General features: G+C 34.2%; 3 protein-coding genes across 3 annotated transcripts; 1 reads left to right on the top strand and 2 right to left on the bottom strand.

Annotated features, from left to right (window-relative positions):
- Nucleotides 1-2228: 2228 nt before the first annotated feature.
- Nucleotides 2229-4190, bottom strand: LOC101217962 (uncharacterized protein At4g06744). Its single transcript, XM_011661424.2, has 2 exons — nt 3238-4190; nt 2229-3101 (listed from the first exon to the last, which is right to left on the bottom strand). The coding sequence occupies exons 1-2, from the start codon at nt 4188-4190 to the stop codon at nt 2504-2506; spliced, it is 1551 nt and encodes a 516-aa protein (XP_011659726.2). The 3' UTR covers nt 2229-2503.
- A 2748-nt stretch (nt 4191-6938) lies between these two features.
- On the bottom strand, nt 6939-8806 carry LOC101217723 (uncharacterized protein At4g06744). The gene is made up of 2 exons (XM_004137058.3): nt 7852-8806; nt 6939-7677 (listed from the first exon to the last, which is right to left on the bottom strand). Exons 1-2 carry the CDS (start codon nt 8676-8678, stop codon nt 7098-7100), a joined length of 1407 nt encoding a protein of 468 aa, XP_004137106.2. The 5' UTR covers nt 8679-8806; the 3' UTR covers nt 6939-7097.
- A 3867-nt stretch (nt 8807-12673) lies between these two features.
- On the top strand, nt 12674-15544 carry LOC101222543 (low-temperature-induced cysteine proteinase). The gene is made up of 5 exons (XM_004136919.3): nt 12674-13329; nt 13777-14012; nt 14096-14236; nt 14560-15012; nt 15141-15544. The coding sequence occupies exons 1-5, from the start codon at nt 12819-12821 to the stop codon at nt 15237-15239; spliced, it is 1440 nt and encodes a 479-aa protein (XP_004136967.1). The 5' UTR covers nt 12674-12818; the 3' UTR covers nt 15240-15544.
- The last annotated feature ends 710 nt before the right edge of the window (nt 15545-16254 follow it).

The raw sequence follows: 16254 nt of genomic DNA, 5'->3' as shown, positions 1-16254 counted from the left end.
GGAAATAAACAACTCTTAAACCCATAAAATTTTGCATAACTAAAATCACTAAATTGAAATTATTTGAATAACCAAATTTACTTATTTCCAAAATACAAATTAGAATTATTATTATTCTTAATTTAATCATATTTTTTGCAAAGTATTTGTACCAACCTAACATTCCATTCAAGCAAACCCTGATTAAACAAAATGCATTTTATAGTTTAACAAAGGATTTGATTATATTCTCTATAAATTTTAAAAAGGAAGAACTTTATATTTGTTTAATTCATCTGGTTGTTACACTTTTAAAAGTCCCTATGCCTAATAACTATAATTAGTCCTTTACCCATAAATATTATATTGGATTAGATTCTGCTAAATTATTGCCATCTATTTTTATATTTTTCTTTAGTATATTCTTTATAGTTTCTTTAATTAATTATAAGTTTTAATAAACATCAACAGTTATATATTTTGATTTCAGTACTCCATAGGATCGGAGTACTCAGCTAACTTCGTCTACAGTTGTGTTGGAGGGAGAGATTGAGAAGGCCTGTTAGCTTCCGGCAACATTAAACTTCATCATCAACGATCAGTTGTATTTTGTTTCTCATATATATTATCTTTCAAAGAAAGCAGACAGACCAATTATGTATACTTTTGACACAAAAGAATGCATTATATTCACTCCCTAAATCATTCTAAGATAGGAACAAGATGATCCCCATAAGATATCCACTGATCTTCTGTGGAAGATAACTTAAAGAAACTATATAGAAAACAGAGAGGTATGGTGTTACAAATTTGGAAATCAAAGCCCAAGCCCAACTTCTTTCTACATCTATCATGACTTTATGTCATATATTAAATTTAGGATCTTTTTTTTTAAAAATGAAACAAATCATTCCACCGTCGATTTTAAATTAAAAGTTTGTATATAGGAAAACACTCAACTTTTAATTTTGTGTTGAATAAATATGTGAACGTTCAAAAATATAGAATACATCCAACATCATTCATCTATCAAACACAAGATTTAAAAGAATGAAAAGGAAAATAAGTGAAAATTTAAAAATTTGACCTATAAAATAAATATGTTGAAACAAAAAAAAGACTTTGGTTAGAACATTCCATACAATTTTGACCTTTTATAAAAGTTTCAAAAGCTACTTCGTTAGAATGAGATTTGATGAAAGTTTAGACTGATTGATACGTTGTAATGATATCTAGATTCTAATTTCGTTTTCTAGTCAATTTTTAAATAGTGAACCAACCTTTCTACAAAATAGTTTATAACTATTTATAACTTTGAAAAAATACTAACAATTTTGAAACCATTTTCTCATATAGTTTGCGGTCCATTTCATATTTAATTAACATGGCATGGTTTTTTGCACATTAATTTTGATTTCATCAAGTATAGTTGTATGGACAAGACATTAACCGATATATGTATAAATTATATAATAAGATTGAAGCATATGACACAAAGAGAAGGGCATATTTATTTCAACCAAACTAATTAACTAGCTACTTTTGCCTACAACTCCCACATTCATTATATTTGGTATATGTATCAACATCATTGATATATATCATTTATTAAAGATATTAATTAAAACAGAAACATTGATGTTCAGCTACCTAATCCTTAAAATTAGCACAACAAACTAGTGAATTGGTCAATACTAATTTTAAAAGAAAAGAGAATTAATTGATCGCTACTTAGAAAATGATGTTCATATTTTCATATAGATTTTGTGTTTGTCGTATCAACATAAATGGTGTAGTTGAGAACACTTGTAATTTGAAATATTTCCATGAAATCATACGTTTTTAGTATGGATCGTTTCAATCTTGAATCACACCTCAGTTGATCAAAGAGTACTTCATCCCATGTATTAATAGAAAAAAAATAGTTGGCATGGGATGTTAAAGTTGGTTAGTTATCAAACTTTTATGAATGCTTGTTACAAAGCAGTGCATGTGGATGCATGTCCACACTTTATTACTCAGTTTTCACATGAAGATATACAGAAGGTGATAGCAAAATTGAGAAAAATATGAATTTACTGTAGCAAGTGATTAATATAGTCTTAAAGAGTTCTTGCTCGAAATGGCTAACTACACATATCGTGACAAAACTAATATTTGTATTATAAACCTCGAGATGTTCTTGCTCGATTCATGCAGCCCATGCATCATTACAGCACCCTTTAGAAAAAATCAAAAGAAGAGGCAAGTAAAATGGGTAAAAGTAGGAGCCAAGTGAGACTCGAGTGTTACTATCATTATACATTGATTAGATTTCAATACAAATAAAAATCACTAATGCATACATACATTTTCACAATTACCAATCTCAATTATCTCAACCTCAAATCTCTTTATTTTTGATTGCATCTTAATAATAATAATAATAATATATAAGAACTATATAATTAATTTGTGGACCAAATAGATAAGTAATAAACACACAGAAAGAAGAGAAAAGTAAACATCACATTGAATGCGAAATTTAATGTACTGGAGAAAGAGCTGCGTATGTTCTCAACTCCGTCACTTTTCTGGCCGGCCGACGGAGTACGGCGGCGGGATCTTCATTCAAATACCAATTCTCTTTACAAGGAATGTACTTCATTGACTTCTCATCAGGACACAGCTCAACATGAGTGAAGAAATGAGTACATTCCTCTTCCGATTTCTGTTCCGGCAGACCCAAAATGCAGTTTCCCGAAACGTCTAGAACTTTCTTCGAGATCAAGCTCCGGCAGATGGGGCCGACTTGGGTGATGAAGTTGTTGCGGAGGGTCAATTGTTGGATGTCTGGTAACTTGCACACACCTTCCGGCACGGCGCCGTATAAGGTGTTGTTCGCGAAATTGAGAACCTGCATTTTGGCTAAGCAAGAAAAGGAAAATGGGATTGGGCCGGTGAGAGAGTTTTTACTTGCGTCGAAGAGAATGGTGTTCTCTAAGAGACCGATCTCCATCGGTAAGCAGCCGGAGAGCTTGTTGTCGGAGAACAGGACTTCGATTAGGTTCGTCTTTGTTTTTCCGATTCCTATGCTTTTTGGGATGGGGCCGGTGAACTCGTTGCTTGTGAACGTTAGGTACCTTTTGGAAGAAAACAGATAATTACTAATTTCCTTGGTTAATATTATTAAATGAATCTGCATATTATCTTTCCTAATAATTGTATTACACTTGATATGAATTGGAATTGGAATTGGAAATGTGGAAGTATTTTTACCTAGCAGGGGTGTTGCCGAGGTTAGCCGGAATGCAGTTATTAAACTTATTGTCATTGAGGAAGATAGCCGTGATAATGTCCATATCAAACAGTTTCCCCGGCACTGGACCGCTGAAAGTGTTGAACCTTATATCCAAGAACGTGAGTTTTGTAGCGCCTAGAACTTGCTTTGGAAAGTCGCCGGAGAATTTGTTGTTGCTAAGGTCAAGCTCGTAGAAGAATCTGAGATCAGAGATGAGTTCAGGGATGGTGCCGGAGAAGTTGTTGGAGTTTGCATGGAAGTAAGCGATATCCGGCAACTGGTCGATGAACCCATTTAGAGTCAGCTTAGAACCACTCCATCCGTAGCCGTTGATGCTTACTCCCGACGCTGCTATGGTTTTGTAATCCGGAACTTTATCACAGCCAATCCCTTCGTATTTGCAAACATCTGGCCCTTTCCACGTCTTTAATTTATTTTGCGGGTCAAGCTCCACTCTTGGTAGGAATTTTTGTATTGTATTAAATGCAATTTTAAGTCGCGATGGGGGCGGCGGGGGAGGCGGACGAGACCGCCGGGGGGGAGGTGGTGGAGGAGGATGAGGTGGAGGTGGAGGTGGAGGTGGAGGTGGAGGTGGAGGTGGCGGACGTGGTGGTGGTGGTGATGGTGTGGCACAGAAAGGTGGAGGAGGAGGAGGATGTGGAGGCGGAGGAGGAGGAGGAATTGGAGGTGGAGGGGAAGGAGGGAGTGGAGGTGGAGGGGGAGGAGGAAGTGGAGGTGGAGGTGAAGATTGGGGAGGTGGAGGAGAATGCCAAAAGTAGAAAAAGAAAGTGTCGGTATGTTTAACTTCAGGACTATCAATATGAGGCGGAGAGGATGATGGGTGTAGGAAGGGGGTGGCGGTGGAGAAGAAAGTGAAGAGAAAGAGGTAAGAGAGAAATAATAGTAAGGCAAAAGGAGAGGGTATGGCCATGTTTTCCCTCTGGCCTTCTTCCCATGCAAATTTGGATTAACACTTTATTTTCTCAAGAGATCGTCGGTACAAAAATGGCATCGGAATTATATAGAATCAACCAAAATCAAAAATAAAGAAATAAACAAACACAAGCAAAGAGAGAGTAATGGTGTGGTAGCATTAAAATTATATGTTGAAAAGTCAATTTTATGAACCATAATAATGCAACGTAGGACACAACTTCTGTTTTGATTATTATTATTTTTTTTTTTCATTTTTCTTGGTGAAAAAAGTTTCTCAATTTCTAATTATTAAATTAAACTAATTAATCTTCTAAACTAAACAAGATTTTTAAACAAGATTTAACATGAACTCAACAAGAACTCACCATTCGAACTTAGAGCCACGAACTCATAGGGACATATCCATGCACAATGTTGCCATTGGTGTATAATATATAGGGCCAGAGTAAGTGAGTTAACCTTTTCCAATATGTTATTATAAGCTATTTATGTGGTAACAAATTATGTCAAATATTTGTTAAGAGTAGAAGAAATATCAAAAGTTGATAGGTCCATAGTGTCAGAAAAATGGCCATTTAATGCTTTTACCAACAAGTTAAGACAATCCATTTTCATGGATAACTTTGAAAGTACAATTTGGCTATTTATTTTCCATTGGGATGCATTTAAGAGCAACTATAAGGTTAACAATTCTTTTACTTTTCTCATTCCAAACAAGTATTATTTTTGAATCCAAAGGGAGTGTAAATTTGTTTGTCATTTTCCAATTTGCCAATGAATCTCCACTTTGATTTTTCCCAATCATTGGGCTTTCTAATTTGGGCTGTGAGGAAAGCCATTATAATACTTTCTTTAGATTGACTCATACACTTCCAAACTTCTTTGTTTCATTGGGTTTCAGTTTATAACGTAATTAAATTTAAAAAGGTATGGTGTGATACATCAATCTATACTACTTTTTGTGTCTATGTCTATTAACATAAGAAGAGTATAATCGAGTTGAGTTAGATTGGGTTGGAAGACATTCTCAACCCAATCCATATTTTCAGGTTATTTGGATTGGCAACTCGAATAACCCGAATTTAGTTTTCAACTCAATCCGTAAATATATAAGTTGAATTGGGTTGTCTGATTGTATTATTTTTTTTCCTACTTTTCAATACTTGTAAAGTTCAAAATAATGAGAAGAGAGTAAGGGATGTGACGCGAATGATACTATGTGCGTGAAGGTGAAGGTGAGGGTGAGGGTGAGGGTGAGGGTGAAGGTGAAGGAGAAGAGGAAGACCTAATTTTTAAAGTTTTATTTTACAAAATAAATAATATAAATATGTATATTTATACATATAATATACATTATATTAATTCGGGTGAGTTGGGTTGAACCAAAATTTTCAACCCTCCAGGCTCCAACCTACCATGATCCAACCCAACCTGAAAAAACTCAATTTTTTTATCCCAAACCAACCATGAGTTAGATAGTTCGGATTGTCGGGTTCAACCCATATTCTTGCAACTTAATTTTTTTAACCCAAACCAACCATGAGTTAGGTAGTCCAGGTTGTAGGGTTCAACCCATATTCCTACACTTCTAATTTCTATCATGTTAGACACTGAATAGTAGGCTATTTTGGTATGTTATGGTATATCATAGATAAATATTAATAGATTATGATATTTTACTATATATGTACATATTTTTAGAAGTTTTTCTTATTCAAGAGAATGATCGATTGACTAACTTTTATCTTTTAGATATTTTCATTGAAATAGAACCGGCCATTCATTTTTATCCACTCTTTCTAAGAAAAAAAAACTTTTATTTTAAAGTTTTAGGAGATTTTGTGAAATTTTAGATTTAACTTAAAGACTTTGGTTGCTGAGTAAATTTGTGTACAATTTAGATTAAGGAGAGCACTTTTTTAACTTTAAGTTTAATGGTATTTATTAAACTTTTCAATAGTTTTTTTTAACGTTTCTATATATATATAAACTAACTTTAATGAAATTTTTGTATGTTTTAAAAGTTTAAGAATACTTTTTGCAAAATATTTAAAAAGGCGAGAATTTTTGGTATAGTTAGTTTCAATATGTTGCTATTTTTTAAAATATCCAACTATGCAAAGTTATTGAGTTAGAAAAAGGTATGAAAAATGAAAGAATGATATGTTGAATCTTCAAACACAAATAGAGTATATATATTCAAGTGGATATGGTTTTTTATCCCTCTAAAGAGTTAGAAAAAGGTAAAAGAAAGGAATTTAAGATAGAATTACTCGAATACAAAACAAGTAGTAACAAAAATTATTAATTTGCAAAAGTGCTTTGTCACCAAGCGATGCCATAGCCCATGTGCATGCAACTTGACTCCCCCACCCTTTTGGTGCTCTTTGACATGACAACCAAATTATTGAACACTTCAAAACAAAAACACCAGATAATTGGCTACCTTAAATCTTACCAGATAACCCTTTCTTATACCACTCAATTATCCTCTCTTGGAATTTGCATCTTTAGATTACTATGATCTTTGATGGGTTATTAAGAAAATATTAAAGCATACTGCAATTCATGTCAACTAGAGAGTAGAGAGGCTATTCGTTTTCCGGTTAGAAATGCTGCATTTTGTCGAATAGGGAAGAAAACTCAACCTCAACTATATAAGGATTCAAATAATAATAAGGTAAACACAGGTTACCACATGTGTGTCTGTGTATATATATCTTTTCTACAATGTAAACAAAAATGCATGAGAAAGAGATGAAGCATTATTTTACTTAGCACACAAATTTTCATCTTACAAATTGATAATACAAGTTTGAACTTGCTCTTTTGATGATAGATTGAGAAGACATAAGTTGGAATTAAAATTAAAAGTTGAGATGCAATATACTAAGACATCAAATCAATTAGGAATAAGAGCAGCAGTAGTTCTCATCTCCGTCAGCTTCCTCGGTGGCGGTGGATGGGACTGGTAATAATCCGTAGCCTTACAAGGAATAATCTTCATAGACTTTTCATCAGGACAAGAATGAGCTTTGCTAAAGAAGTTCGTACATTCCTTCTCCGGCCTCTGTTTTGGCAGACCCAAAATGCAGTTTCCAGAAACGTCAAGAATATTCTTCCAGATCAAGCTCCGGCAGACGGGGCCGACTTGGGTGATGAAGTTGTTGCTAAGGTTGAATTTTTGGAGGTTGGGTAATTTACAGACGTCCTCCGGAATGGCACCGTATAAGTTGTTGCCGAAGAAATTGAGAATCTCCATTTTGGTTAAGCAGCAAAAGGAGTATGGGATTGGGCCGGTGAGGCAGTTTTTGCTTGCATTGAAGAGAACGGTGTTCTCTAAGAGACCGATTTCCATTGGTAAGCAGCCAGAAAGCTTGTTGTCGGAGAAGAGAACTTCGATTAGGTTCTTCTTTGTTTTTCCGATTCCGATGCTTTTTGGGATTGGGCCGGTGAGCTCGTTGCTCGTGAATGTTAGGTACCTGTGCAAAATGACTGATTAATCATGGGAATGCTACTTAGAATATCTGCTCAATAAATAATATATAACGAAGTTTTATATTCCACACACCTCTAAGTATAAGTTGTTGTTTTTGTAATTCCTCTAAATATCAGGTTTGAGAAGGAAAAAAACAAAAGTTTGAGGAATGTGGTACCGAGCAGGGGTGTTGCCGAGGTTGGCCGGAATGTCCTGATTAAACTTATTGTTGTTGAGGAAGATGGCGGTGATAATGTCCATATCAAACAACTCAGACCGAATCGGACCGTAATAGTTATTGAATCGGATGTCCAAGAATGTCAGATTAACAGCGCCCAGGACTTCACTGGGGAACGGCCCTGTAAATTTGTTATTGCTAAGATCGAGCTCGTAAAAGAAATTGACGGTGGAGATGAGTTTGGGGATGGTGGAGAAGAAGAAGTTTGAATTAGCATGGAAGAATGTGAGATCCGGCAGCTTTTCCACTAGCCCATCGAGGCTCAATCTTCGGCCACTGAAATTGAAATTGTTGAAGCTAAGGCCCGAAACCCCTCTCTGCTTTCCGTAATTGGGAACTACGTCGCAACTGAATCCAGTGTAATGACAAACGTCTGTCCCAACCCATGTTTTCTTAACCTGCAATGGGTCATTCTCGATTCTACTTTTGTAGTCCTTTATCACAAAATACGCAATTCTAATTCTCTCGCTCTCAAATCGCAGCGCCGGCGGTTTTGTTGGGGAGGTCGATGGTGGTTGCTTTCTTGGCGGCTTTGGCATCGGTGGTGGCGGCGGTAGTGTAGGAGGAGGAGGAGGAGGAGGAAGTGGTGGTGGTGGTGGTGGAGGAGGAGTGTTGCAATCAGGGGATTCCGAGGGAGGAGGGGTCTTTCCATTGCTGCCAATGCCGATGCCGATACCGATATCGAGGGCGAGAGCAGAAAATGTGGAGAAGAGGAGGAGATTAAAGATGGATAAAAATGCAAAAGCAGAGGTTGTGGCCATTTTCATTCATGGGCCGTTCTCCTAATATGTGTGTTTGTGAGTGTGAGTGTGTTTTACAATTGTTAGATCGTATGAACATGGAAATGATATAGAAAGAAAAAGAAGGAAGAAGACAGAAGGCTATTTTGAAAAGTCAAATTGAAAGGAAATTTTGCAATTCAATATTTATATATAGATATGATGTATAAGAGGATAGAACAAGTTTTCTTTGGTTACATATGATTCACTTTTTTTTGGTGGGGTTCATTAGTTTTTGATCCTATATATTTGATTGGTTCTCTAAAGTGTAAGTGTTGGATGTGAGTATCTTGATTGGTACATGCATGTTGAGCTAAAAGTTTTTGTTAGATGGGGAAATTTCTTTATAGTTGTTAGTGGCCATTGTTGGACTCAAAAGGGTAGAAGTGACGGAAAAGAGAGAGTTAATGAGCCTAAGAAAACCATAATGAATTGATAAAAAAAAGTTGGGCTAATAGAATGAAATGGACTTGAAAGAAAAGGGTTAATCGGGCCAAAGAAGCTCAATTGGCCTTGACCTCCACTAAGAATGAGGTTGAGGTGAACGATCTTCATTTGATGAATGAAGTGTACAATGACATACTTGAGACTTGAGGAAGAAGATAGTTTTAGTCATAATCTCAAATTAACTTCTTTGGTCTTGACCAAGGATGTAGTTGAGGCCTTCAGTCTCACAATTTTAAGAATGAGACGAGGGCATGCCAAATGTATGTTCTAATCCATTTAATTCGAAAGATAACTGAAACTTAGATAAAGACATTTGAAATCAAGATTTTATGATAAATACATCATCACAACTTTTATGAAAGTGTACACAAATCCATTCTAATATTCAAATTTTCTACTTGCTACACACATATGTTTTTTCTATGTGACAAGCAATACTAGTATGCAAACAATATGAAGTTATTTCAAATGTTTACATAGCCGGCGCTCTTGCTTATTTTACTTCAATCTACAAACTAACACTTCTTTATTTTCTCTATTTTTTTTCCTCTTTGATTCCTTGCTAACTATTTGACTTTTGTTTATCTCATAGAATTTTTTTTGTCTATTTTAATTAAGGTATATAGATTATAAAAATGAAAGAGAACAATGGAAGAACCAAAGGGATCTTAAAAAATTATATGTTTTTAATAAGATTGAACGTTAGTAATATGATCAATAATAACCAAGTATACATTTTATGTTTATCATTTTGGTAACTTGAGGAGAATTTTGTGAAATTTTATGAGATTTTATATTTTAGTTTGAAGTCTAATTTTAGTTGCGAGAAAATTTGATATAAGAATTGAAGAAAGGATAGAAAAACTAGAGTATATCTACATGAAATTTAAAACGAATATCTACACAATTTCTTTTGCTAATAATCTAATGTAAATAGACCTTAGTAAAATCACATTTTATGATCTCTAACTAATATATATCCCTTCTCATCTTAATTAATAAGGTTTTTTTAAAAAAGAAAAGCTACATTTGATGTATAATACTAATACCTAATGTAAAATGAACTAATTAATATATATATTTATCTTTGAATCATATCTACTTCACATAAATTCAGAAAGAAAAAAAGAAACTCTACGAAAATCCATATATTTACCTTTCAATATGTCTACTAATATATCATAACTTTGGATATAATAATAGTTTTGGTGTGAGAATTTTGGTATATCCCTAATTCCAATTCTCCAAATTAGAAACCCAAAATGTCTCGTGAACGGAAGTGTTAGCCCTTAGGGATCCTTTGTTTGGTATAATTTATTGTGCCCTTTTTTCTTTCCCATCCCTCACGTCTCATCCCATTTATCTATTCATTTTTGGCACTACCCGTTTTTAGTACCTATCGTCCTTTATTGTTTCCTTCTTCCTCTCGGAATAAGATAACGTAAATAACCACAAAGCTAAGCTCACTTTAGTACATAACTACGTCTATTTAATTTCTAATAAAGTTAGAGGTTTGGTTTTCTCATTTTATATATATTAACGATTTTTTTTTTTACAAGTTTAGTTTTGAACAAGATATGTCTACATTTTTAACATTAGAATTTGTCTAACAAGTGCGTTAGTATGTCAAAGGGTTCGAGCGCCACTCAACTTCAAATAATAAATGAACCTCATTTGAATGAGAAGAAAAAAAAAAGGAAAGACGGGAGAAAATATGTATAAAGAGAATAATGTAGATAAAGAATTCCATTTGAAAAAGGAAGAAATAATGTGCTGTATATTTATACTTATTTTTGTTGAATTTGTTACCTAAGCAACATGAGTATGGTTTATGGGACTACTTTCTCTCCAACACAAATTATGCAAAAAGGTAAGGAGAATGACGTATTTATTTATACCCGTTTTTTTCAACTACGTAACCTATGCAATGTGGGACATGGGTTATTACTCATCTCTTCTTAGAGGCTCGATTTTCTTACCTCACACCTTAATAAGAAAAGTTAAAGTTTAAATAACTCATTTTAGTATATATACTTTTTGATGACTAAAGTAATATCTAAACGTACAAATTCAATATTTATAAACTCGTTTTTTAAAAATTGGTTTTAGATGGTTGTGAAAGGCATAGAATTTTGGGGAATTTCCATAAAACAAAGTATTAACAAAGGGGTTAATTACAACTATTAACAAAGTATAAAGGAAGAGTAATTGTAATTAACCTCATAGTTCAGAGATAGTTTATGCAATTTTTCTAAAATAAATTAAAAATTGTATTTAGTGGTGAAATTTAAAAATAAAGTAATATATTTCATGAAAAAAAAAAACAAACTATCCTTTTTTGAAAACTTATTATTTCAAATTTGTTTTTCTTCTACTTATTTCACTACAAGGATAGAGGGTATTGTCGGCGCCGTTGTGCGTAAGCTAAAATGAAACTTTTTCCGATGTCCTAAAGAGACGACGTCGGACGTGCCTTATCCCAACGGAGTCAACATCGATGTGTGTAGAAACAAAATCGTATCAACAAATGACAAATCAAACGAGACCTAAAATCAATAGGAAATTAAAAGATTTTTTTTTGTTATCATCCAAGATAATATATGATTGAAACCTAACTATGAAATTAATATTGTGTATACGTCTCTTTTTAAATTCATATATACACTATTTCTAAATCTACTACCTAACTAATTCTATTATTTGAGTTAACTATATCCAACATGATCGGATTATTATCTTAGGGAGAGCCTAAGATATCATAATTTAAGAAATGATTAATTGAGTTGAACTAAATTTGAGGGTCATTATATATCTCATTTATTTACAAACAAATACTATATTTTTGATTGGGAACTTCAAAACCTAACATACACACTTGCTCTTCCCAAACTCAAATAAAACAAAACAAAATTTGGATCCATTAACATCCAAAAGTAACATGAAAATTCTCATTAAAAAATCACTAATTTCAATCAATTAAAAAACAAAAAATTAGTCAAAGCATATTATGAGTAATTGGACGAATCTAAAAAAAGTAGAGTAATTCCCATAAAAGTTTGGTTATACTCTTTCTTTATCCATTCTATCTAAATGGTGATGCACAAATAAAATTTAAAATGATACCTAAAATGAAAATAGATTTTAAAGTTAGTATTTAACAGTTCGTTTAATAAATTTCATCCCAAATTTAGAGATCAATTACTGGATGAAGAATGGATGGTGATAGCTTTTTTGTTTTTCTCTTTTTATTATGCCCTTTTTTTATCAATCCTCATTTAAAGCAATTCTCTTTTTTGGGATTATGAAACAACTAACGAATTTAATTTAATTATAATCCATCAACTAATTGCTCCTTTTTTTTTTCTTTTTTTTTGTAATTTAAGCTAAATAATAATATATAATATTTGATTCATATAAATCTATTGGCTAAAATATTTATTTTAATTTAATTATTTAGGCAAAAATTTTAAATTTAGAATCTTTATGGAGAGCCTCTCAGCAACGGCGAAAAAATGGAGTTTTTCAAACAGATTCGAGCTTGCAAATATTCTCTGTAATTTGTGGACTACTTTTTCCCAAATCCCATTTCTTCTTCTCAGCTTTCCTATTTAATTCTCCAATCCTCTTCACTTTTTCCTTCATTCCCATTTCTTCACTCTTCTCTCCCAAATCCCACCAAACATGGCGATTTCGCCCATTTTCTTCGCTTTTCTTGCCCTTTTCTTCTGTCTTTCCCCTTTTTCATCCGCTTCCCATTCATCCACCTTCTCCATCATCGATGAAAACGCTAAACACCACTTGGGTATTCCTGAGATTCCCCATTCTGATGCCCATCAACGCCCCGACGAGGAAGTTGCCGCTTTGTACGAGTCCTGGTTGGTCCATCATGGGAAAGCCTACAATGCTATTGGTGAGAAGGAGAGACGGTTTGAGATTTTTAAGGATAATCTCAGGTTTATTGATGAACATAACCGGGAATCGCGGACGTATAAAGTTGGATTAACCCGTTTTGCCGATCTTACCAATGAGGAATATCGGGCAAGGTTTTTGGGTGGCCGATTCTCCCGGAAGCCTAGGTTATCTGCCGCCAAGAGTGGTAGGTATGCGGCGGCGCTCGGTGATGATCTTCCGGATGATGTCGATTGGAGAAAAAAGGGCGCTGTTGCTACTGTTAAAGATCAAGGACAGTGTGGTGGGTTTTCTTTTTTATTTTTCTCTCTCTTTTTTTAACTTTTTTTTTTTTTTTTTTTGTTGAATTGATCCCATGAGAATGATGGTTGGATTTTGTGTTTTCTTTTCGTTTTCTCATTTGGTCTTTGATGTTTTGACTCTTGTTTGGGTCGTACTGATTTTACCAGGAAATTTGTTATGAGATCCATATTTATAGGTAACATTTCCCACAAATAGATTCATTAGATATTGGTCAATACTCAACCTTGATCGTAACTTTTATCTGCTATAATTAGCTTCGCTTCATCTCTGATGATTTGTTGATGACCATCGATTACATCAGAAAACGTATTAGAAACTTTCCGCTCAAAACTTGTTTTCCAAGTAACCTTTTTATCTCGAAGGATTGTTTTAGTAAAGGCTTTTGATGGATGGCGATTGACGTAATTGGGTTGTTTTTTGAATGAAGGGAGCTGTTGGGCTTTCTCATCAGTTGCTGCGGTGGAAGGAATAAACCAAATTGTCACTGGCGAATTGATCCCTCTGTCAGAGCAGGAACTTGTTGATTGTGACAAATCATTTAACATGGGTTGCAATGGTGGTCTTATGGACTATGCTTTCCAGTTCATCATTGGCAATGGTGGAATTGACACCGAGGAAGATTACCCTTACAAGGGACGTGATGCCGCTTGCGATCCCAATCGGGTTTGTCCCCAATCAGCTTCATTTGATTCATTTATCTTACTATTTATAGTAATTTGACTTGGTTTTTAATGTTTTGTCCAAAGAAAAATGCCAAGGTTGTAACCATAGATGGATATGAAGATGTTCCTGAGAATGATGAGAGCTCCTTGAAAAAGGCGGTGGCAAATCAACCCGTTAGTGTTGCAATTGAAGCTGGTGGCAGAGCCTTCCAACTTTACCAATCGGTAATCCCTTCAACTTTGAGCCATTTCCTGAATGTTGTTTCACAAAGCTTTGGTTTTGACTTCTCTGGCGTTGTAAATGGTATCTGTTTTGGAAGCTTATTTGAACATATTTTGTTGTGAGTTAATTCATCATTCTGGCTTGAGAATCAATATTCGAGTTTAATCTGTTGTGATTGCATGCCTTAAAGACAAAGACAATCTGTATTGATCCACCATTTAGGCTTGGGAAATGAAAGCTATTTCAAACACTTTGTGTTTATGCATCATATAAGGTGTTGTGAGTGCGTGTTTTAAATACAATATGTGTTTATGCATCAATTCAGGGTGTCTTCACTGGCCGTTGTGGAACCGATCTAGATCATGGTGTTGTTGCTGTTGGATATGGAACCGATAACGGTACAGATTATTGGATTGTGAGGAATTCATGGGGTAAAGACTGGGGAGAGAGTGGTTATATCAGGTTGGAGAGAAATGTGGCCAACATTACCACAGGCAAGTGTGGTATTGCAGTACAGCCTTCATACCCCACCAAATCCGGAGCAAACCCTCCAAAACCTTCTGCTTCTCCCCCATCTCCTGTCAAGCCTCCAACTGAATGCGACGAATACTTCTCGTGCGAAGAAGGAAGTACCTGCTGCTGCATCTATCAGTTTGGAAGCACCTGCTTTGCTTGGGGATGCTGCCCCCTCGAGTCCGCAACCTGCTGTGATGACCATTACAGTTGCTGCCCACATGAATATCCCGTCTGTGACCTTGAGGCAGGAACTTGCCGAGTGGTAAGTCACATCACATAGTTTTCTAACCAATGCATATTCTTCAATGAGTTCTTTGTCCTATTAACTCATGATACTCATTCAAGTTCATGTTTGATATAATCTAATAATTGTAAATGGATGAAACACAGAGCAAAGACAGCTCGATGGGCGTCAATCTGCTGAAGCGCCTTCCTGCAATACAGACAAAGAAGGTTCAAAAGCTTGGGAAGTTGTTCGTTGGTGCTTGAGAGGTTTGGCAATGGTGGTCGGTGTCGTGAGTGAAATAATCGACCATTTGAACACAGGTCCATAGTATAGAAAAGTTATTAAGAAGTGGAAGATTGATGTCCCCATTTATTGATCTTTGCTATTGTGGGGCTTATTACTTTCCTTAAAAGTATTGAACTTTGATTATGATATATTCCCATTGCTCTTTCAAATATTGATGGTGGCTTTGTATATAAAGTTTCCTCAGGTGAAAATTTGTAACAAACTTCCATCTCATGTGCTTTGAAGATAAATTGTGTATATATTTATCAATTCTTAGTGGGTCTTGGATGTGGTGGATCTCTTTTGAAATTTTAAAACTTATAATAAAAAATATTATTATTATTTTTTAAATTATTATTTAATATTTTGCGTGTGTTATTTGATTTTTTGTTTCATTTGTAAAAACGAACTTGTTTTATCCTAATTTGTCTTATTTACTCATAATTTCTTTACATTTAAATTTAAATCCAAAAAAAAAAAAAAAAACAAGCAAACAAAAAAAAGGTTTTTCTTTTCATAACGAATTTTGAAATTTTATTTATAACATAAAAAAAAAAAAAGTAACTTGGACGATCCTATTTTCAATGAATCTTAAAAGGAAAATTTGGAGTGAAAAGTAAACTACAAGATAATAGGAAACAAAAGGCAGAAAGAGAGTGTTTTTGGCTAAGTATCTTCAAATCTCCATTGAGTTAAACTAATTTTGGTCTTTGTTATTGAACTCTATTACTCTTTTATCATTGTCGTTCATAATTGAATAACAGACAATCTCATCAAAGTTAATCTAATGCTCTCTCTTTCAATAAGAAATTAGATAAAACTTCAATCAAACAATTACTAGAATTTGGATAGCATTTGAGAACACATCACATGCTAAAATAAGGAACCATTATATATTGAATATGCCGATGGCATCGCAACAATACTCATGTTCCTACTCTTGTGTTTTAGCACTGAGTTTGGCATTGCGCAACACCACAATGTTTCATATAG

Source organism: Cucumis sativus, chromosome 7 (assembly GCF_000004075.3).
Source record: "Cucumis sativus cultivar 9930 chromosome 7, Cucumber_9930_V3, whole genome shotgun sequence".
NCBI lineage: Eukaryota > Viridiplantae > Streptophyta > Magnoliopsida > Cucurbitales > Cucurbitaceae > Cucumis > Cucumis sativus.
Note: the sequence above shows the minus strand (reverse complement) of the source record. Positions and strands in the feature narration are given on the sequence as shown.

What these genes read in the sequence shown, in the direction of transcription:
- LOC101217962 (XM_011661424.2), bottom strand. Translation starts at nt 4,190, where the DNA reads ATGGCCATACCCTCTCCTTTTGCCTTACTATTATTTCTCTCTTACCTC. An exon ending in CTCGGCAACACCCCTGCTAG is followed by an intron (nt 3,102 to 3,237) that starts GTAAAAATACTT and finishes TTCTTCCAAAAG; the next exon opens with GTACCTAACGTTCACAAGCA.
- LOC101217723 (XM_004137058.3), bottom strand. Translation starts at nt 8,678, where the DNA reads ATGAAAATGGCCACAACCTCTGCTTTTGCATTTTTATCCATCTTTAAT. An exon ending in CTCGGCAACACCCCTGCTCG is followed by an intron (nt 7,678 to 7,851) that starts GTACCACATTCC and finishes CATTTTGCACAG; the next exon opens with GTACCTAACATTCACGAGCA.
- LOC101222543 (XM_004136919.3), top strand. Translation starts at nt 12,819, where the DNA reads ATGGCGATTTCGCCCATTTTCTTCGCTTTTCTTGCCCTTTTCTTCTGT. An exon ending in TAAAGATCAAGGACAGTGTG is followed by an intron (nt 13,330 to 13,776) that starts GTGGGTTTTCTT and finishes TTTTGAATGAAG; the next exon opens with GGAGCTGTTGGGCTTTCTCA. An exon ending in CCTTCCAACTTTACCAATCG is followed by an intron (nt 14,237 to 14,559) that starts GTAATCCCTTCA and finishes GCATCAATTCAG; the next exon opens with GGTGTCTTCACTGGCCGTTG.